Source organism: Patagioenas fasciata, chromosome 1 (genome assembly GCF_037038585.1).
Source record: "Patagioenas fasciata isolate bPatFas1 chromosome 1, bPatFas1.hap1, whole genome shotgun sequence".
In the NCBI taxonomy this organism is placed as follows: Eukaryota; Metazoa; Chordata; class Aves; order Columbiformes; family Columbidae; genus Patagioenas; species Patagioenas fasciata.
The window spans coordinates 100,536,484-100,560,035 of record NC_092520.1 but is presented as its reverse complement, the minus strand read 5'-3'; the positions used below and the strand labels follow the sequence as shown (position 1 = coordinate 100,560,035).

The following is a 23,552-nucleotide window of genomic DNA, read 5'->3' as shown; positions in this document are numbered from 1 at the left end:
TTTAGCACTGCTGCAAAGGTGAAGTAGGAAAAATTGATGCAGGCTAGCCATTTAACTTCTGCTCTTCAAACACAAAGCAGTTTTCACCATTGCCAAAGTGTTCATTTCCAATCCCTGATTCTACAAGAATCTGAAACCAGTTGTAAGGCAACACCTCTTGGTATAAATTTGCTTTTGACGAGTCTCAAAAGAGGAGATGCCATGTAAGCTATAGTGTTGAGTGCTGCTTCATAAACTGGCCTACATTTAAGTTTCTTTATTTACAACTAGAGCAGCAATGCACTTCAAAGCACTGGACAGGTTTTACCTAGGAAATGAAAGACGAAAGATCTGACCTTTAAAAACGTGACTTCTTTGTCTAACGAAAGTACAGCCACCTCTTCCTCCCTCGTATGAAGGCCCACTCTCACCATCTAGGCTTTGCAGCATTGTCACCTTCAGTTTTGCCCTGGAGAGTGAAACATACATCTCTCTGGAGCCTATCAGTGTTTTTTGATTATAGATGCTGACAGTGGGTTATCAGTTAGATAAGCAGTTAAGTACATAGCTGGAAATTGGCTGAGAAAACAGTGGAGATAGGTCCCCTCAAGTATTGGTGCCTAAGCAGACAGACAATCCTGCTCAGCCAGGCTTGCACCCCTTTCCTTTGGTTTTTCAGCAAACATTTGAATTGCCATTGTTTGTTTGCAGGGATGTTTGAAGAGGGACCATAGTTCATCAGTGCCTGTACACAGACAAACACATGCTGCAAGAATTGGTACCAGCCACGTCTAACCCTCATTGAGCAGGCAAGGGGTGTTTTGGGAGAATGTGAGGAAGCATGAGGAGACCAGGTGACAAAGCAGACAACACTTTTAGCCCAGACAGGCATGACTGATGGCTGGTAGTGGTGAAGAAGAGGAGAAATCCTTGAGACGTGGTAAAGTCCTTGACCAGAAATTGTTTGTGGTCCAGTCCTGGAACACAGAATGAGGAGTCTGAGCAGGAACTGGGCAGAAGGGTGCAGCTAAAGACAAACTCCTTATGTGTCCAGCTCTGCTCCAGCTCTGACCGTAAAGATAACTGAAATGGGTTTGTTTGGGTGGAAGAGTGAGAGACTGATAACTGTTTAGTACGTGATTCAAAATCTGACTGTTGACTGAATGAAATGGACAGCTACCAGATCTGCTCTCTACGGGTAAGTGTGGAAAGAAAATCAAGCATCTTGGCAAGATTTCTGCTGGAGTTGAATTCAAACTGCAAACTAATACATCATTCACAAACATTTAAATCCTTACCGTCCTCTTTGCTATGCTGAATCAAGGTCTTCTGTCTTTCTGGAGTTCAGCTCTTCTTTTAACTGAAACATTTTATCTGAAAAGCAACACTCCAGTTTAGGGGCAGGCAATAAATTAATACAAAGACTGATATAAATAATCACTTGTGATCTGGAATAGTTCTGCAAACATTTGGGTCTATAAAGCTTAGCTAATGTTTCTAATGTAGTGTTCAACCATGAGATTTAATTTACCTTGCACAAGCCATTTAGTAATCTAAGCACAGATGTAGAAACAACAAATATCTGTTAAACTAGTATGCTCGGACCCAATGGGGATGATTTCTTCATCGCTAGATGTTATGGCAATACTATACAGATGTTTTTGGATAGATAGCCTCAGCTCTAAATTCCATTTAATTACATGTTTATTATTCTCTTATTACATTTGTTTTCCATTGAGCCATGTGCATCATGAGCTCTCACACGAGTTTTCTGGTTATAAACAACTAATTTACGCTAGGTGGTTTCCTTAGTCATCTATCTGTTGGCACTATCTGGACACAGTGTCACAGCAAGGACTGGTCATTTTTGCATGGATTTGGACTGCCTAGTCATGACTCCCAGAGCTTATGACCGATGTATAAGAAAGGATACCAGTGAGGTCACAAAAATTGTAGTAGGATGTAGCCATAATTACCATATATTCAGTTATTTTAATTAAATTGTCCATGACACTCCCAGCATACCTCCATGCACTATCCTTTGTGCATGTTAGAAATTATGTTGCTCTTTTCCTAAGTTAATAGCAATTAGCAACATCATGGTTGTCAGTCACTTTATTGTTATCTCTCAGGTATGCTCTCAATTTTCTTCTCATCAGTTGTCATGGTGGACCTGAATTACTGCGATAACTTTCTTGGTCACGTGGTCTTTGACTATAAAACTGGTTAAAACTGGCTTCAGTCCAAAGTAATTTGCCATAAAAAGCCCCTGTTTCAGTCAAAAGCAATGGAAAAGCACCCGCTGGTTAAAGAGAAGACTGTAAATGAAACTGAAAAGCAAAAGCTAAGAGGGAAGGATATTCAGCCAAGACCTGATACCTTCTGTACCTGACCTGTATCTTTCTCCAGATAGAAAAAAGTTATATGCTTCTTGCTGTATCACCTGCCTGTTACGCAGGGAGATAAAATTCTTCAATAAGAAAGTGAAATGCTAGGCTGTATGCTTTCAGAACTAAGCCTCATTATTTAAATTCAAACTCCTCTCATCTTCAGGAAAAGTAATATGCAGTATTTCATCTACAAACTTCTTATTCCCATGTCTTGAATTAATATCAACCATGAACAACTACACTTCTGGAAGAAAAGAGTGAATACCAGTGTTGCAGAATCAACCCCTGAATGTGTACAGGTTCCAAAAGACACCATCAGCACTTCCCCTTCCTTGCTTTACTGTGCTTAACTAGAGGCAACTCCCAAATGCTCAGATAAGCCTGGCACTCTATGGTCCTAAGCTTGTCTTGTCATCTACCTTCCAGATTTAATTTCTCTCTGCCCTCCCTCTACTGTACTTTGGAATAAACCAGGGCTAAATAATTTATTTCTAATAAGCATTGATTACAAAATACCCTGGTCTCATCCCGCTTAGATTGTGTAAATAGCCTACTAGTAGACTGTTCTGAACCTGACCCTCATTCTGCATCCAAATTCAATGATACAGCCATTCATCACCTCGGTTTTGGCAGTGTTATACATGTCGTCTGAAATATTATTTTTGGCAGGCTCTCAAAGCGCGAGTGACTTTCAGCATACAAATCTCACTGACTTGCTGCATAGTCTCCTTCATGATCCTTGAGGAGCATGAGCTCAAGATCTTGGCCGGCTAGCATAAAACTGAAACCAGTGCATTTGACACTGTAAGTCTGAATAACGATTAATATGCAATTTCAGTGATAGTGGTTGGTATGTACATCAGCTGCCCTGTGACTCTCAAACTCTGCTCAGCTGTGCTGGTTGGCGGAAAGAAGGTGCCCAAGAGGGACCTGCAGCTGGTCCCTAAGTGAAACAAGTGCTGCTGTAGGCTGACTTGTCCCACCTAGAAACATCTGGAGATGGTAACTGCTAAGAGCAGGTCCTTGAATCAGGGCCTTTTTGGTTAGAGAAAAAGTAGTAATGACTCTGCATATTTTTGTAAGCTTTGGAAAATTTTAGAAGCAGTTCTATTCTTTTGACCTGCTGTGGCAGAATGCAAACCCCCCCTCTCTTCCCCCCCCCCCCCCCCCGCCTCCTTCAGTATGGAGGGAGCAGGCACATCTCCCTCTCTCTGCTACTTGAAGCTAACAGCTTCTTTTGTTTGGCCCAGAGCACCCTGGCCAGGGCCATTAGGAGAAGGGATTGCCGAGGCGCCAGTGAGCCGCTGGGCACCTGTGACCAGTGTGGGGGATGTTTGGAGGCTTCAGGGGCGCCCCACACACGGTGTGGGGGTGCAGAGAAGCTTCTAGAATGCCTACAGTCAGGTCTGATCAGCCAGTATAAAAACGGGACTCTCGTCGAGACTCCGCCCATTGTCGCCGGTCTCTCGGAGCACGAGGAAGATGCTGCTGCTGAGAACCCCACTCCCCGGGATGGAGACCCCGCTTGCCTGGCCGCCACGGGTGTGAGTAAAACCCCTCGCAGGATTGCGAGTATATTTATCCTTTCCGTGCACATATGCACGTGTAACTTCCCGTGCTTAATACAAGCACGTATAAAATTATTTCCTCGCACAATCGCGAGTGTAACTTTATATTCTGCGCACATTTGCACGCGTACTTTAAATTATTTCCTCGCACAATCGCGAGTGTAACTTTATTTCCTCGCACAATTGTGAGTATATTATACATTTATCCTCGCAGAATCGCGAGTGTATTTTCCTCCCGTGCTTCCACATAAGCACGTGTAGTATTCCGTGCACATTCGCACGTGTAAGTAAATGAACCCTCGCAGAATTGCGAGTGTATTATAAATTTACCCTCGCGGAATCGTGAGCATACACTTTATCTCTTTAAGAATAATCCCGCACCGTGTTCAGGCAAGTGTGTACTCCTCTGGGACTCGGGGGTGGTTCCGGCATTGTTTTGGGTGAAGCCACGTGTGTGCACTCTGTGGACCGCCAGTTGTACCAGTTGCTGCCCCTTAATAATTTTCCTCAACTGATACCCGAACCTATATTTAAGTCACTTTTGGAGTGCTAAAACCCTGTTTAATAAAAGTTGTTTTGGACTCTGTTGTCCCTTAAATTAGCCTCGGGGTGACACCTGTGACACCTGCCTATGAATGTTAGTTAGCCCTTGACTACCAACGGAGAAATGGTAGCACAGAACAAGGCAGGGCTGCCTCTGCCACTCAAATTTAGTACTTGAGAGGACCTGTTGCCAGTATTTTTCTAAGATCAGTGGATCTCATCTCTTTAAGTTTTCAAAGCCTCCAGAAAAAAGTACAAGGTGCCCTGGGATCCTTGTATGCAATGCGTTAGTGACCCTGCAGCAGTGTTTTGGAAAAGCAGCAGGAAGTATTTGATTGCTGCAGTGATTTATATAATCCAGTAGCTACATACCCATATGCAAAGGCACCTAGACCACCCAGAACTGAAGAAGTGTTGTGGTGATCTGCTCAAGTCTACTAAGGCATAATCAACACCACCACACCTCAACCATCGTTCTTCAGAATCCCCTGCAGGAAAAAACCTTGAGGAGCTACCCCAACCCTGGCACCATCCTCCACTCCCTCAGGGGGAAAGCTCAGGACCAGAAGTGATTCAGCAAAAGATGATGCAGCACAGAATTAATTTGCTTGGCAGCCAACCCACTGCAGGTCTGCTAATGCTGCTGTGCAGCACCTTTCACTGATAAATAGTAAAGCCAAAACCCTTGCCTTTCATAGAAGGGAGATACTAAATACAATGCAGTTTAGTGTTGTTTTCTGAAGGCAACAACTTAATCCAGCAAGTAGGAGTCATTCTTCATAATGGGAACCCACATCTCTGTTCTTTCAGCCATGCTAACCAGAGTCCTTGTATTTCTCATGGTCCGGGAGCTGGATCCAGCCCTCTTCAGAGCAGCTCTTGGTGCCCCTTTAATGAAAGAGGAGATGTGGACTCAGACTTATTCTTCTGTTGGTTGTGCATATTTTATGCCACTGAATAACTATTGCAAAATCTGTGTTGTAAGCCAGTAAAAGCTATTTTGTGATGATGGGAGACCAGGCTCTGTAAAACATACCCAGAAATTAAACAAGTAAAACAGAGCAAACAGCTCTGGCCTATCAAGGTAATTTATATCCTGTTAACCAAAAGGAAAAAAAAAAGAAAAAGGCACAAGAAACATCTGGACGTGAAAATTAACTAAACCCAGACTAATGGCATAAACAAAAGAGAAATACAGCTTCCAGATCTGTGTAGCTGAGCCTGATGGATATCATAAGCTAGATTGCTAGGGGGTTTTATTTTTTAAAAGAACACAACAAATCAGGGAGGAAATTTTCCATTTAAAATCATAACTACTCAATTCAGAGATTTGTGGGGGCATAAAAGACACAAATACAGTGGAAAAAATCAGCTGCCAACAACTCTAGATGCGTGTTGGGCCCAAAACTAATTGAATAACAATAACCATTATTTGAGAATCATTTTTGTTGCAAAAATTCACAACTAATATTATTTACAATCTGCTGTATAACCATCTGCAAATCTAACTGGATTAAACAAAATACGTACATGTACACACAGAAATGGTCATAAACAACTATTCAAAAAAAAATCAACATAGAATATACATTTTAAAAGCGGCCGTTAAGCAAGCAAATTCTCCCCATGTTGTAATATTTTCTTGCATCCAGATCATTTGCTCGTGGTAGTGAAGGAATTTCTGGGTTTGATGCATTTCCTTTAAATGTGTGAGAAAGGCTGCATATGCTCATAGCTGAAGAATATCTGGCCACTGTTTTCACCTCATCACTGACCTTGAAGCCACTTTGCTATTTTCTTGCATATCTAGCTATGAAATCTTCATCCAAACTGCAGTGGGCTCCGCCATCTGTTTGATTCCCCTGCAGATCTGGGCAGAGCAGTTTTATGATCTGCTTTCCTGTCTATAATAGAGAGTATTTTTATAAAGGTCACAAATGGTACTCCTTGAAAAACTGGGGAGATGTTTCATTTTCAATGTTGGAAAAAATATCTTTATGGAGCTTTTATTTGCTCATATTACCCCTCAGACCCACCAAAGCAATTGTTTGCTAAAATAATGGCAAGCTAAGCAAAGCAGAAATTATCAGGTTTTGGATTATATACCATTATGTCTCATGCACCAACAATACCGCTTGCCAAAATCAGACTCCACAAGATCTCTAAGCAGAAAAGTAATCTTCAAATCCCAAGCTAGGTTTGCAGTGCTGACAGATTAAAATGTTCACTTTCTTTACTTAGAGGTTGACCCAATTTGACAGAAAAATCTTCAGGAGAAAGTAAATGTAGAGCTCTGTGTTTTATTTGATACTACTTTACCGACTACAGCAATACTCTGAATGTCAGTGGTATCCTGGTGCTAAAAAAAGAATCCTGCATTAAAACACATCCCTGAAAGGTGCACCTGGTTCTCTCATTCCTGCATGGAAATGGTGAAGTTCTTTCCCTATGCTACCACCTCTGTCGTGCACCCACTGCGAATGTTTTCTGTCCTGCTCCTGCGAAGTGATAATATCCTATCAGTCATTCATAAGTATTATAGAGGCCTTTGCTGTGCTTCTGAAGCCACCAGAACCTAGTAAAACAAAACAAAACCCAAAACCCCAGTATATAATTTAGTCTGACTTTGTGTGACTCGTGCAGTCCATGCAGCTCCTTTACTTACATATGAACTTTCCAAAGGTTGGATAAAAGACCCTGTGCGTGTCTGCAGGCTGGGCTGGGACTTGGAGAGGGCTGTAAAATGTAAGCTGGAAGGAAAATTAATAATTTGCTTCTCTGAAACGGCAAAAGTGAAGAGACAGAGAGATTGACTTTATTTTCTAAACCCTATATATTCTCAGGCACCGAAGGGATGAATAAGAGACTTGCTGAGTTCTTCTTCCCCACAGGGGACACTCAGACGAGTGTCACTGGGATGCCTGTGGTGACTCCCTGGGACTGATGGCACACTTTTCATCCCTCATTGATGAAGTCGGCAGGGTGTCACGAAGACACAGGATGTCCTGGTGCTGATCTGCAGCTCTTGCCTGCCAGGTCAGAAGCCTAAGGGGAACCTGAGGTCTTCAAAAATTGTTTCCACAGTGTGTTGCACTGCTGATGTTTATTCAGCCCTTTTTTTGTATTTCCTTTTGCCATGTGAGATTGGGTATTGAATATGAGTGACTTTTACATCATTAAAAATTCCTCCAAATGACTCAATAAACCTTTTATCTCAGTTCCTAATACAGGTATATTTCTGTTGGTTGCCAGTGGGAAAAAAAAAAAAAAAAAGGCAGCATTAACACATACAATACAGGACAAACCTGTATAAGAACCATATGTTTCAAAGACAATCAACTGTTACAAAACATTATCAGTCTCAACTATACATGCCAAAAAAGGAAAGCCCTAGTTGACTCTTTATTAATTAAAAATCTTTGAGTGTGTACAGTCTGAATCCAGCAGACCCAGCATGAAGGGCCAGCAATGCAGGCAACCTTTGTGCCTTATGCACCAGTGACAATGGCACTGGGTCTTGCCTGCCGTGCTCTGTGTTGGGGACAATGGCACATGTACAGGACCTGATCTTCTTGCCCCAGTGGTTGTTGCTGGTACTGCTATTGGCTTCACCTGCACGGTGGGCTGAGCAGGCAGCTAACAGAGCAAGGGCCTCAGAGAGACTGTGAGGCCAACACAGATGGGGGTGATGGTGGCCAAAACTGATGAGAGAGGAGAAGATGCCTGTAAGCAGTAGCAACCTCAGGGGCAGGATATCAGCAAATAAAGTGGAAGAGGCATCCCCTCGGAGCTGCAGGGAGAGGAGGTGGCTGTGTGTAATCCACCAGTGCCCCATAAGGAAGAATGGGGGAGCATGAAGGAAGATGTCGTGGTGGCTCTCCTGTGCACCTCCCTTCTGGTCCCAGCTCCCTTTGCCTTGAACTCATCCTTTTGCTCCTGCTGCTTGAGCATACGGTGCTTTGTTTCCAGTGCCAGGGAGATTTTCTGAACAGGATGCGTATGCTTCTTGCATTCCTTGTCCTGAACCCATCTAGAGTGGTTGACCAGCTTGGACCGCAGACATGGGCATGGGCACAGCTGCAATGTAGCTGCAGTGTACCTCATGCAGAGGGCATGGTAGAGTGCCCAGCTTAGGAGCACCTCCTGAGAGAAGGGCAGCCATATCCACTGAGGCTTCTTACAGTGCTTTCTCAAACACTTCTGATTCAAGATGTGATGCCTGTACCCATTACCTTTCAAGCCACATCTGGGATATTGTGTCCAGTTTTGGTCCTTCCTATACAAAAAAAGATGTAGACAGGCTGGAGAGAGTCCAGAGAAGGGCCACAAAGATGATCAAAGGACTGGGAAGATCCCATGTGAGGAAAAGCTGAGAGAATCGGGCTTGTTCAGCCTGGAGAAAAGAAGGCTTAGGGGAGACCTCTTCACCATGTCCCAGTATTTAAAGGGTGGCTGCAAGGAAGATGGAGACTTCCCTTTTACAAGGAGTCACGTAGAAAAGATGAGGGGTAATGGGTACAAGTTGCTCCTGGGGAGATTCTGATTGGATATAAGAGGGAAATTTTTCACAATGAGAACAATCAGCCACTGGAATAATCTCCCTAGAGAAGTGGTGGATTCCCCAACACTGGACACTTTTAATATTCAGCTGGACAGGGAGCTGGGCCGTCTCGTCTAGACCATGCCTCTGCCACAAAAGGTGGGACCAGATGATCGTTGAGGTCACTTCCACTCTGATATTCTATGATTCTAAGCTGGCCCTGATCCCAAGCAGTCAAGACCCTAGGATGGGTAGGAGGGTGTGCTAGGGGCCTGACAGACAGTGGTTGTTATGGCTGCTAAGACTGACACAGATTGAGTCCTGGACTGTTCGCTGCTTTCTGTTTAGAGGGAACAGAGCTCCTCACACAATGGCTTAGGAAATTGCCATACAGTTGTGGAGGAAATGAGGCTGCTCACTGAAGGAACCTGAGAAGGATAAGGAAAGAGCACCTCCAGGACACAGTGCTGAGGTTGCTCTTCCAGAAGAAAAGGATGTGGGCACAGAGCAAAAAATTCACCACAAGGGAAAAAGAAGTGCGCTTGTCCACCTCTCAGCTCATCCAAAAAACAAGAGGTGTCTGAATGAGCAGTTCACATCAGCTCTGTTCTCCAGCATCAGAGGGAAGGAGTCTGCTCCAGAAAAAAAGGCTGGGTCTCTAAGCTGGACCTGCATATTTTGCACGTTCATGTAACAGATGTCTGTCTGCAAAGTATTAACAGCCTGTCCTCAAAAATCAAGATCTCTGCCTAGACTGGCATTGAAGTGGGTACAAGGTACGGTCTAAATATTACTCTTGTTTCTTTGGTTGTTTCAAGATTTATTGTCAGTGTACTTTATCTGTAATGAATTGTTTTTTAAATTTTATTGCTTTCTACAGCTTAATTCTATTTGCCAAAGCATGCTGACTAATTAACTGTTGTATTTTTTTTCTCTATTTATCACTAGCATGCTGTTGTAAAATAAATGGCTACTTTAAAAATCAATCCTCTTGTTTTCTGAAGCATGAATAGGAGCATTGTTCAGAGGAGGAGAAGAAAACCTAGGCACCATATCAAGAGAAAACACATTGGTTCAAAATTTCTGTGGCGTACCTCGAAGTTACTTTCACTGTGTGCATGGTGTCATTTTGTCACCTTGAGCATGGCTATTTATTGAAGAGCTCTTGGGCTAACCATGGCCTCTGTGACTCTCTACACACTGCCCCTTGTCCTCCTCTATACCGCATAAAGTAAGTATACCTCTGGGCCTCCCAGGGTATCTTCTTTCCCACTGGGAATCAGGTCCTGCCAGTTGTGCCCTGAAGTTAATGACAGAATTTGCAGGTCCCTGATGTGACCCTCTTCCTACAGTGCTTTGCCTCATTCTACACTGTTGTATCACACTAAGGCAATATCAGTTTCCATTGTAGTGGAAGTTCCACAGCGTAACCTCCCTCGGCAGCATCCATGTTGTCCATAGTCCATCTGCTGACACACACCTGAGCTTTCCCAATCCCTTTATCCCTAAGCCGAGGACATTCAGGATTCCTTTTCTGCCTAAACAGCTGCACAAAGCTTAGGTTATGCTTTTCCTTCCTCTAGAACTAGGCCTGAGATGCACATAAAGAAAAGCAAGCCCCAGGCTTTTCTGAAACTGGGGAAAACCACTGCAAATCCAAGGAGCTGCAACTGTTTGGAATGGTTTCTGCTAAAAGGATGGTGAACACTCCTGCTATGGGGCTTTTACAGGTGCAACCACAGACAATTAGCACCCCAGGCTAGAGGTCTGTCAGTGTCCTCCCCATATCCCTACCAGTGGCTGCTGTCAGAGACAAGGTAGGAGTTTGGGCAGGTCCTTGAAGGTGCCAAGCTGACCCGTCCCTTTCCCTGGTGTTTTGCCAGGCAGAAAGTATTGCACATTACGCAGACACTTAAATGTCAGTTAGGGTCTCCATCTGTCACATAAAGGGATAGCTGAACCTATGTAACAGAAAGCTGGAATTTGCTTGCTTGTCCCTACTTCTTACCTAAAGACTTGCAAACCTGCGATGACAAGAGGTTAACTTCTACCAGGGCTAGAAAATAGGCCAGGATACCCAGCTCTGTCTGCACTTGCTTCAGGGCAGACTTAGGAGAAATCTAGTGAAAACAAATCACAGCACAGTCAGGAAAGGAAAAGGAGAGAAATGGAAACAGTATTGAATGCTGTGGTGTTCGAATTTTAAGATGCAGCTCCACCACGCTTCTTGACAGAACTAAACAACAGGAAACCATGGATAAGGGGGACCTCACAGATGCTCTTTAACCCCTCATCTTGATCTTTCCAGAAGAAGTGATCTAATTCCTCCTAAGGTAACTGTAAATTATTTGTTGACCTTAAGAAAATGACAAGACAGAATCTGGCACTGGTATTCAGAACTACCAATAAAGAAAACAATTAAAAAAAGAGAAACTACAGTGTGTGACAAACCAATCTGAGTGATTTGGCAAATGTGCAGGGTTAATTGTCACTTTATTGTTAAAGATTAAGATTATAAAATTGTATGGCTTAATTTCTCTTGCTCTGTGTCAAAACTCATATCATCTGGAAATGTAATAATGCTTCTCCTGAAATAATATAGATATGGTGTTTATGTATTTTTCTGCTCTCTGACCTCTTATCTTTTCCACGTCTTCCACCCTGTCTCTTTAAATGCTGGTGAGCTTAATTTATCCTGATATGGCAGTTATACTTAGTCACAAATGTACTTCTTTTCCACTTCCTTCAAAGGGGACATTTTGCATAGCCTTGGAGTAATCAGGAAAGTAATCACAAGCCATCAGAAATGCCTGTCTACAAAACAGCTAGAAACTTCCCTTTTAAATCAAGGTATTTGCTGAGAAATAGGAAAAGCTATGAAAAGCAGATTTGTATCAACATTACTGACAAAAGCTAGATATTACATGCCTGCTCTGAAGAGAAACAGGATAAAGGACATCACTCCACCACACACTCCCTCCTGCCTCCACATAGTACTTGGCTTTTGGGACAAAGCTGCTCAAGCTTTGGAAGTAAAGCTTCAAAAAATCAAGAATTTCACTGCCCCTTTGGCAAGAAACAATCCAGAGCCAAAGGAGATTCACAGCACGGCAGAGCCCTTACCTTATCATCTAATAATGATAATAAAACATCACTGAAACAAACATGGCAAGTGGACAAATCTAGTTGTCATCTGGCTTCCAGGAGGACGAGAATGTAATCTTCATGTTAGTTCTGTTAATCTCTGTACTGACTTTGATCTTGTAACCGGTTATTTTGTGTTGTTAGAGTTATAAAGTTCACTCCTTTCACCACTTTTCTCCTAAAACTAAGTCTTTTGATTCCTATTCCCTTGACATATCTTTTTGGCCTAAGATAAGCCAAAAGTCTTAATTTACTGAGCGTAATTCATAAAGCACGATCTGCATTCCCATAAAGCATCCTGAAGCTTTCTTAAAATGTCCATCCATAAACACATACTGCTTGCTCATCAGTTTGAGGTGGCACTATGTTCTCAATACTGCATATCCATCCCACAAGACCTTTTTCCTGAATTGGTGCTGAATCTGTGTTTCATCCTAACTCATACTTGTTAGTAAGCTCCTGAAGCTGACATCTGCATTTGCTCCCTTATATCTGTGCTGCAGGAGACTGGATCTTCTTCATCAGTTGTTATAAATGGACATACCTTAGTTGCCATCATCAACATGACATGTGACTCCTTGCAGGGCCTCTTCTGACAAATAATTCCCTGAGACTGGTTGTGTACCTGCTGCCATAGCTTCCTTGAGGGCATATAAAGCCTGAAGATTCCTTAGAAAACACATTTTGGGGCTTGAGTCTGACAGCTTGGTCCCGTTGATACACCTGCCAAAAGCACACAGCTACCAGCCATGCAAAGAATTGGCTGCTGTGCAAGCGCTCTGCTTTCTTCCAGCCAAATCACCATGTGGAGGTGCTGGTGGGACCTGAATGGAGCCACCTGAACTCACCTGAGACACATGAGGCCAGTAAAATTATCAAACTTTTATTTTTCCCTCTGCTTTCTACCTTTCTCCAAAAAGGCTGTCTTTACTCTGCAGTAGACTGACCCAGGCTGTAGGTATAGTCAGCTGAGGACAGACTCTGGCAGGCAACATGGAGAGAGAAGGAACGAGAGCAAGAGAAGAAAACTCAAACCTCTGATCTTCCGGGAGGCTGTAGCAAGTGTGCATTATAAGCCTAAATACCCACTAAAGGACAGAAGAGGTTGCAGTCTTTACCTTCAACAGCACTTCAGGGAATCTGGGAAAAGCCAGAGTGGGCATGAAGAGAAGAAAGCACCACATTTCCTTACACCTGCTACAATCACAGAAGGGTGCAAAGCCTTATCACACTTGATACAAGGGCTGTTTACAGCTTTCTATAATTTTCTCCAGAAAGCTCCTGCTTAACCACCAAATAACCAATGTCAGCTTCAGGTAAGGATGGAGGTCCTCATTTTCACTTTCTGCAATGTGATGCTCTCCTGTTTTAAGATGTAGGAGCTCCTTCTAGATTGATGTGCTGCAGGTAGACTTATTAAGAAAGAGAATATTCCCCATGCATTACGAAGAAAAGGAACTCATGGGCACCACTTATCAGAAGAAAATGCTAGTGTTTTAAAAGAAATATTTTTCAAATGACACAGCTAGGCAAAAATGTCCTGTTTTGAATAGCTATAAGAATGTTCTCTCTGTGGGGAGATGTGAAGAACAATTATGTTCCCAACTTTGCAAACATGGATTAAAGAATTAAAAATGTATTTTGCTTTAGAAAGACTTGCTTTGATTTTGTTCAAGAAACTCCTGAAAATCTGCACTCCCAAATCTGCAAAACTATGATAAAATAATTTTAAAAGGTAAATCTGTTTCCAACGCACACATGAAGGATAACAATTGTTTGGTAATTCCATTTAAGCCGAAAATGTTTGATGGCTTGGTACTCTGGTCATATTTTAATGGTATTTGCTGTAACCAGGCAGATTTATGTCCAGCTCTGTTCAGACATTCTCATTTTTAATCCAAAATTTGCATCTACATCAAATAAAGTATATGCTTCTTGACTGTATGTCAAAAAGCAACTCAGTGTTCCTCCAAACACAGTCTTGGCAGGAGGCTGTAGGTCTGGGTGGAGATAAGATGGATTCTCTGTTTCTCAGCTCTCAGGACATCATCCCCTCCAGGGACTGACATTTGTGGAGGAAGGAACCATTATTTCCTGATGTGGACTTCTTTTCTTGCACCTCAGTTTTCTCTCTTGTTCCCTGGTGCAAAACTCTCAGAGTTTCAACAACATTGTAAACGGAAGCTCTGTAGGCATGTATAGAGTTTCAATCCTCACATATCATTGTGAGAAGATGTAGGGTCTGTATCTCAAATTAGGCCCTACAAGATGGAGGGACATAAAATCAGGTACTATTGGCAAAAAAAATGTGAGTCTGTCAAAATCAGCACTTACCAAAATAGCCATACTTGCTTTCAGTTGGCTGGATACTTACGTTCTGGTTGATAGTATATTTTGTTTCACACTTTCTTAAAAACACCCTAAGAGGGAGGGAGGTACAACCATAGCTACTGAAATAAATGGTTACTGTCCCCTGGCCTGTGACAGCAGCATTTATCTTTTCCACAGTCCATGTGTGAGGGGCAGGAAGATAAGTTTCTCTTGCTTAGCTATTTTCTGTCAAAAATCTTACCATAATTTTTCTACAGTGAATATTTATAACTGGTTTTAGTGTCAATGTAATTTTTTGAAGTTACTGCACTTATTTACATTTTAATGGTCAAGTCAATAAAGATTTATACACCTGTCATCTGAATTTTCCACAAAAGTGGTGATTGCTTCAAAAAACAGTATCTCCTACAGAATACTCCCCCTCCAAGCATCCTTTAAATGCCTTCATTGTTTCAGGAAACAGTAGGCTATCTATTCGAATAATCAACTCTTCAAGTCTTAAGTCAAACCCAGCAAAATTTTGAGGCAGTCTTCGTGGCAAAAATTCTGTATATTACAAAAGCCCTTGCTCAGGAACCATTTTTTTTTCTCTCTCTCTGTTTTTAAACACTGTCCCTTGAATGGCAAAGTCTGGTTTATCACTTTGATATGTCTCAGCTGCACAAACTACATTGTTTTTGCGGCTTGAGGAGATATGCTGCTTAGCATTGACCTTGTTTTGATTTTAATGCAGTAAAAGATGTAGTTTGGAGCACTACTTTGAGGGGTGTGCAAGCATACCACTTAGGAGGTGTGGTGCTAATTCCTGCTGTCTGTACCTCCCTCCAAAACACGAGCAACAGAAAGGAAAACCTGAAAGCATCCTTACGCACCTGCCCACGGGCTTTGTGCAGCAGTTCAGGCTACCAAGGCACACGTGCAAGCTCATCCTGGCCGTGCTTTTCCTGAGGGCAGCCACACCATGAGCCTCTTTTATCCTCACCCAGGGGAGGCTGGCAAGACCCACGCCATTGCTCTACTGCCATGGTTCTGCAGGATTAGCTCCCTTTCCATTCCTACACTAATATTGTTATTTCTCCGCTGTCCACCCCTTGCTGGATTTCACGGTGGGCTGGTAACTGCAGTGACAATGACGAGAAGCAGGCTCTCTGGGACTCTGTTCCATTGGAGGCCCATCCTGGCTCAGCAGTGATGAGGCAGGCCTGTCCCAGCTGAAGCGCAGGGTCTCAAAGACATACAAAAGTACAAGGGTTCTGATCAGTTTAGGCTAAGGTTCAATGTTCATATTCAAGGCTGAGGTGAAGCCAAAGTTAGGGATCTGGCCCCAGTTGCATCCCAGCTTCACGACCTGCTCTTGTAAGGTAGCATTCATAAATCCTCCTGTCTCAACCCCACTGCTTGCACTGGAGCTGCCAGAGAGTTATGTCAGCGAGGCAGAGCTGGAGGAGCCCTGGCCCGTCAAACAGATCTGCTGCAAGCTCTTAAGTGCAGCCTGGCTCACCCATATGATATGGCTGCAAGCAAAGCACTGTTAAACCTGCGGTACTTGCACTTACTATGGTCTCCGGATCCTTGCAGCTTGAATATGAACATAAATTTTCATCATAACATTGATATTTATTTTCTCCCATATGGGCAATCCCCTGTCCAGCTCCGACTTTTCCAACCACACCTCCCCCATCCCCTGCGCAAGGCCAAGAAAAACCTATGAGCATCTTCACAAGAAAAGGGGGCTGCCGGGGGTGGGTGGATCTTTCACTTTATATTTCAAAACCAGGTTGTTTCCTCCCCACCCCGAGATATTTATTCCAGCGAATTTCACCCTAGGGGGCAGATCCCGGTGCCCTGCGGTCAGCCCCCTGCAGGTGAAATTTCAGCGGTTGCAGATCCCGCCTGCGGGTCGCATCCCCCCGGAGCTCCCGCACCCCGCAGCTGCCGCTCCCCTCGGCGGCGCCCCGCGGCAGCGCCCCCTGGCGGCGGGGAGCTGCGGGAGGCGGCAGGCGGCGCGGTGAGCCGGGCCGGGGCGGGCGGCGCGGCGGGGCGAGCCCAGCGCTGAGCTCACCTCCCTCCGCCCCCCCTCCCCCAGCCCGCCTCCCTTTCCCCTCCCCTCCCTCCTCCTCCTCCTCCCGCGCCCAGCCTGCAGCCGGGATCTCAGTATTATGGCATCGAGGAGAATGGAGACCAAACCCGTGATAACGTGTCTGAAAACCCTCCTCATCATCTACTCCTTCGTCTTCTGGGTGAGTGCGGCGCGGCGCGGCGCGGACACCCACGGACCGCCGGGCAGGGCCCGGGCACCCCCGCGGCGGCCGCAGCCCCCACCTGCCCGAGGCGGGCGGAGGGGCCGGTGACGGGCGCCTGCGGGGGCTCCGCAGCGCGGCTCCGCCGGGATGTCAGCGGTGTGCCGTGCGGGGAAGTAGTTCTTTTGATGCCGGAATATATATGTGCATACATATATGTGTATGCACACATATATACACACACATTTATATTCTTATTTATATATATATATTTTTTTCCCTCTTCTTGCGGTGAACAAATACCCTCGCGGGGGGGAAAGTTGCAGGGGTTTCCCCTGCTGCGCGATGGCTGCCCCCGCTCTCTACCGTCTCCCTGGCCGGCTGGACCAGGGTGGGGGGCGCGCAGCGGCCCCTCCGCCCGTCTGCCCGCTGCCTGCCGCATCCCCGTCCCGCCGCGGGGCCCGGCGTGTTGCTGCCTCCGTGCCCCCTCCCCGACGACCCCTCCGCGGTGCTCGGCGCGGCTCTTACCTGTGCGTACCGGGTGCTGACCTCCACCGCCGCCCGGTAGATCCGCCGCGCTGCGTTTCGTAACCCGGCTCTGGCTCCCGTAAACCATTTTTATGACCCAGATACATTAATTGAGTTGCAGTGATTGACTGACGGGGAGCCGGGTTTTTCAGGCGACCCCGGAGGCTGGAGGTTTTCGCAGCGTCCTGGCCTGTTACTCAGCAGATCCCTGGCATGAGCAGCGTATTGTGGAGGCAATCTCCTGATTAAAGACCTTTTAATGGTACACGGTGACAACATATGATAATGGCCCCACTGTGTACTGTTAAGAGACCGTAATCTGCGCATCATTGATACAGTACACTGAAGCAAATTTGTCACTTCCTAGCAAGAAAAGCTGATTGTGTATTATCATTTTAATAGCTTTATGCTGTGAAAAGTGTCTGTGAAATGGAGTAATTCAGATTTTCGTCATTCTGTTTAAAAATGCATTCTAAACAAAGAATTGCTTATTCATGGAAGTAACGTTTTACATCTTTATAGTGAACATACAACTTTTCCTGTTTCAACTTTTACTTCATCGGCTTTTTTTTTTTTAAAAAGGCATAATAGAAAGTCATAAGTCATTTTCCTAATCCATATTTATGGCAATACCACTGCGTTATTGACCCCTCCTTCCCCCCCCCGCATTTAACATACCCCCCTTGTTTTTTAACAATTTTGGTGGTAACCGCAGCAGATGTGTCTGATGACTGAAATGGATAGGAAGCTGAAATCATCTGTTGTTTTTTTGCTGGCCAATAGATCCTTCACGCTAGTCTGAAGGAGGTAAGTTGCTAAGTTTGAACACTTTACCACAGTTTCAGGATTCAGCCTTTCCAGTTTTCTCAATGGATCTACAAGAAATCCCTCTTCTTCCTGCGATTAATGAGCAGCTGCAGGAGCTCGGATGAATTAATGGTATCTTTTCAAATGACGTCTTTTTTAAAAGTGACCGCTGTATCTGCTGTAGCCTGAATAAACAGAGGACTTAAATCAGCATGCCCGTTGAGCTAGCACCTTTCATGAACACTAATCTCATTAAAAAAGAGAGAATTGTACATTAAGCCAAGCAGCTGGCTCAGGGCATTTGTGCTGTAGGCTGCTGTGATGCCAGGCCAGGTTGACAGCTGGGACCTCGTATGGTAAATAACACAGCTGAGCTCTGGTTTGGGCCATAGCAATGTGTCTGTGCTGATGGGATGCACTAGTGCAAATTCTTTTCTTCTGAACTTTCTGTCAGGCTCCCATGTGTCCCAGTCTTCTGCAAGGGCATGGCCCACTAACGTGGCTCTTCCAGTTACTTGACACCCAACAGCCATCAGCGTGTTTGTCTGTTTGTGCTCTTCCTTGAGCCTGGAAAAGGAGGAAGAAAATAAACAGTTGGAGTCAGAATCCTGCAACCATTGACAAAATCACAGAATCACAGAATGTTAGGGATTGGAAGGGACCTCAAAAGATCATCTAGTCCAATCCCCCTGCCGGAGCAGGAACACCTAGATGAGGTTACACAGGAAGGTGTCCAGGCAGGTTTTGAATGTCTCCAGAGTAGGAGACTCCACAAACTCAATGGGCAGCCTGTTCCAGTGTTCTGTCACCCTCACTGAGAAGTTGTTTCTTCTCATATTTAAGTGAAACCTCTTGTGTTCCAGTTTGCACCCATTGCCCCTTGTCACCGAGAAGAGCCTGGCTCCATGCTCGTGACACTCACCCTTTACATATTTATAAACATTAATGAGATCACCCCTCAGTCTCCTCCAAGCTAAAGAGACCCAGCTCCCTCAGCCTTTCCTTATAAGAGAAATGAGAACAAATTTCTTTTCCACCATGCTTGCTGTTGCATCTGGTTTCTCAAGGCACTTGCCTAGGGAAACCTAGGCAGATCTTAACAGGAGAAGATAACAAAGGGCATGGTAAAGGCCCAGAGTAGTTGACAGGAGGCTCTAAGTCTTTGTTAAGGAGAATGAAGGTTTAGGACAGAAAAATGAAGGTTAATTCACATTTTTGGCCCCTTTCTGGCCTTTGAATCAACTCATTTAGTAATAATTGGAGCAAGGCTGCACGTATTGACATGCATAGAGCAGAAACATGGTATACTCTGGTGGTATCCTCGTTTTCTTTTTACAGGCAAGTTTGAGAGCTGAGAGATGCATGGAGTTGTCTCAGCCCACCTCCATTATTTTCTGGGGTGCTCTTTGTGCTCTCAAAAGCTGCTGGATCTAGACTCAGCATAGCTTAAATTTGGTCCCTATGAGTTCTTAGAGCTGAAAATATAGGAAGGACGCAATAGGAGGAACTATTTTAAAAAAATATTTCTTATCTAAATACCAGAAGGAAAGCACACCAGTGCCACAAATGGCTGGTGTGTAGAATTTTATTCTGACGGTTTACTCACTTTTTTTTGAGAGGTTGTAAGCTAATTTCTGAAGAAGAAAGCCCTGTGTTGCTTAGCTGCAGTTTGTACAGGTTTTTTTTTCTAGCTGTGAGGATGGAGTTGCAGTATAACACATGGAGGAAAGTGGTCCTGTGACAGGGAAATATGTGATGGAAACCCTTCAGATATCTGGCCGGGTGGTTATGGATTGTGATGTGAGGGACCGGGGGGAGAAGATGCTGCTTTGAATCCGGTGAGCTGTTTTAAAACATCCAGAAGGACTTTTCTGTATTTACATTATTTATAAAAGAAGAAAATCTACATTTGCAGTACATTCCTATCATGAATGATTATTTGTCAGGGTTAAATATGAATTGCATTTGTATCAGTGAGTGAGATGTAAGCAGATGAAGGCTTTTAGTGTAAGCATTAAATGAGGCTCCACTGACTATATGGGAGCTGCAGGGCGTTAATGAAGAGACATGGTTCATTCAGATTTCATACTGCGTAGCGTGTTCCTTTCCAAATAGGTTTTATTTAATGGTATTTGTTATTTTTATAGCTTTGTCTCCTCCCCTTCACCGTACTCCCAACTTCTTTCTGTAAATGTATTGACATGATAAAAAAATTCCATAAACTGAGATAACAAGCTTTTTATGTGCTCATATGTATTGTTATTCATAGTACACATTAAATGCCTAAGGTTACCGCTTTTGGTCCTTGAGGGACACAGTAATAAAAATTCAACAGCCGTTTTTTTCCTAATCAGAATTCTGTACTGAATGCATCTGGTTTGGAACTAGTAGATTAAAAAAGGCAATAAAAGCACTGCTTGGCTGTTAGCTATTTTTATTTTTTTTCCTTTTGGGTATCATAAATTGCTTGCATAGAAATCTGAGATATAACCTGTCTTGTTTTTAAGGTAGGATGACTTTTGAATTAGAATTTAAAGTGAGTTTTTTATACGGGAGTGAAACCTTTAAGCACCCTTCAGTACCTTGTATTTTTCTAGTTCTTAAGTGATCTTACATCTTAAAATGTGTGTATATGTAATGTTTCATTGTAGGCTTTGAAATCTATTTTGTTATCAAATTAACAGCCTGTGTTTTGGGAGGGAGCTTTAAGGGTGTGTGCACTGTTCCTTAAAAGGCTGCAGAAACTGGCTTTCATCTTCCATGCAAATCTTGTTGCCCAATACAGGCACCATAGCAAAGTGATTGGCTTCTGGTTTTATGCCCTGTGAGACAGTTGGCATTCAAATGAATGCTTTTTGTGTGCTGTCCTGCTGGTATGGGAATTTCTTGCCATTAATTAATGCAATAAAAGCATATAAGTAGAGTTTCCATTCAGATATTTTTCCAAGGTGTGCCATTGATCTGAAGAGCATCTTCTGACCAAGATTGATGTTTTGGATACCAAATTAGGTTCTTAGAACTTTGCTTGTCTTTTGCTGTGTGCTAAAATCAGAACTGAGATACCTATTTGCAGTAATAGTGGTTTAATTTTCCAAGTTTCTGTCACTCGGAAGATGGATCTGTGCATCCTGGTGCAACACCTTGGAGGTTAGCAGGTGGCAGGAGAGCTGTGGACCTGAGTATGGCAGGACAGGTAAGTGTTGCTTGGCTGTGAGGCCACAGCCAGCTTTGTGATTTTAAAACAGCTGGAAACTGCACATTTCCATTTCCTTAGTCTTCTTCTAGCCAGTTCCTCTGGTAGCTGTGGGAATGCAGCGTCACCAGCATGGAGGGGTCAGGTGTTCAGAAGATGGTACTGCGAAGAATGAGTGGCTCAGGACCCCTCTGGCATGGGGGATGTGGGGATACCCGATGTCTGCTTCGGAGGAGCAGCCCCCACATCTGCCTCTTCTGTCAGGCTTCCCCAGAAAGGATGGGGCTGGAGGGGTGCTGGAAGCGGCTGTGGTGTCGGGGCGTGCAGCTCCTGGTCCTCACACTGCAGGGGTACGGCAGAGGTGGCATTCGCCCACCATTTCAGGAGCTCACAAAGCTGTTTTCTGGGAAATGCCTGAGACAAAGAGCGAACACGATGGCCTGCTCCGTAACACAGATTTATGGCTGAACTGCTGACCCATCTTAAATGCAGCCATTTGGGCCATGCGTTATAATATGGGATTAAATTTGCATGTCCCTTTGAGTTACTAGTGGCATTAGTCCTCTTCACTATGAATGTCCAGCTGGGTTACTGAAATTACTGCTTTTCTCTCCAGAACTACTTTTCAGTGCTTCTTCATTGGTTTCTGCATGTGTCTGGTCTTTTTAATACCTCTTACCATGCTTATGTTTTGTCTTTTTTTTTTTTTTTTAATATCTGTTAGCAGACAGTTTTAAAGGAAATATTTTGGGAAATGTTTTAGCTTTCCCATATGGCTTGAATTGCTCAATCTTCTTGTGGTTCCATTGACTGCAAAGTCATCGTTATACTTTTAGAAATAAATTTTATTATTTGTTACCTGAAATCCAGAAAAATCGCACTCTCAAAAATGCACAATATTCCTGTCATGATGGATATGAAGTGCTCCATTGTTTAGGCATAAACGTCATGCCATTGCCTCCTTAAGTTGGTTGTTTCCTGTTCTGTTCTCATAATGACATACATGAAAGATTAAAGATAAGGGTGTTTTCTTGTGAGTGCAGCCCAAGATGAATTCTACTGGCTAAATAAATAACAGCATTAAAAAAAAGCTAGATGGTATTTAAAAATGTAACTCCAGAGTCAGCCTTCTAAGTTTCCTGTTGGGGTATTTACTCAACTTGACTTAGTTTTGCAGGTGTTTTTGGTGGGGTTTTTTGTTTTTATCACAAGCTAGACATGAGGAAGAAATTTTTTACACTGAGGGTGGTGAAACACTGGCCCAGGTTGCCCAGAGAGGTGGTAGATGCCCCGTCCCTGGAGACATTCCAGGCCAGGCTGGACGGGGCTCTGAGCAACCTGATCTAGTTGAAGATGTCCCTGCTCATGGCAGGGGGGTTGGACTAGATGAGCTTTGAAAGTCTCTTCCCACCCAAACTATTTTATGATTACATGATTCTGTGACAGTCCTAATGGAGGAGAGCCATGCCAGCATGACAGCTGTGGTAAGTGCGAGTAAGCAGAGATAAAGCCGTGACTTCCACTTGTTCTCACAGGTGTGCTGGGAGGAGGTGCAAGAACAGTCCCCTACTGTCCCCTGGGGCCACCCATGGGTGAGACAGTACAGGGAGGGGGAAGCTGCCGTGTGGTGCTGGTTGTGCCTGTAGACATTGCAAGGATCTCATGCTGTTCTCCTCCTTGATAGGGAACTGGGTTTACCAGCGTGGTCATCTTACGTATTTTGGAGCACAGGATTTGGCAGGTTGGAATAGCTTTTGCGTTGCTGATATCCATTCATGCTCAGAAAATTGCGTGTGTATGGTACAAATTAGCATTGTACACATCATATAAGGGAGTAATTGACTTTGCTGTTGGTTAAATGCTCTTTTTTTCTTTGCTATTTGCGTAACAATGCTTACATCTTGACGAGGTACCTGCTACACCTTGACTTTTGAGTTTTATCTGGACAGTTCTCTAGTCTGGGGATGGTAACTTTTTCACATTAACAGGTCAGTTTGGGCTGGTGAAGCAGGACAGTGGGTGACTTGAAGTGTTTCAGTTATATTTGGGAAGACATAGAATGCATTAATAAACAAGCGGTAGCAGAAGCCCTTGCTCTTTCCCAGGTGATGGGAGAGGGGCCTGGTGAGGTAGTGCTGCCTGTGTAGTAAACACTAAGACTGTTTAGAGTTCACTCCTGCTCTAAGCAACCTGTTGTCTGGCATAAACAGTGTAAATACAAATTCTAGAGAAGGGTGCTGGAGGGGGCCTCCTTAGCACTTTTCTGTTGAGAAGGCAGTGGAGTCCTTT

The 23,552-nt window shown here is 44.0% G+C and overlaps 1 protein-coding gene and 1 long non-coding RNA gene across 2 annotated transcripts in view; one reads left to right on the top strand and one right to left on the bottom strand.

Moving 5' to 3' along the window:
• Positions 1-767: 767 nt before the first annotated feature.
• On the bottom strand, positions 768-17,408 carry LOC139828557 (uncharacterized). The gene is made up of 3 exons (XR_011740304.1): positions 17,264-17,408; positions 1,278-1,353; positions 768-956 (listed from the first exon to the last, which is right to left on the bottom strand). It is a non-coding gene; the product is annotated as an uncharacterized lncRNA (long non-coding RNA).
• The window catches only part of TSPAN7 (tetraspanin 7), a 101,424-nt gene continuing 94,449 nt past the window's right edge, over positions 16,578-23,552 (top strand). The window contains exon 1 of the mRNA XM_065859963.2: positions 16,578-16,735. Coding sequence (XP_065716035.1) covers positions 16,655-16,735 — 81 coding nt within the window. The 5' untranslated portion in view covers positions 16,578-16,654. The remainder of the gene's footprint in view (positions 16,736-23,552) is intronic.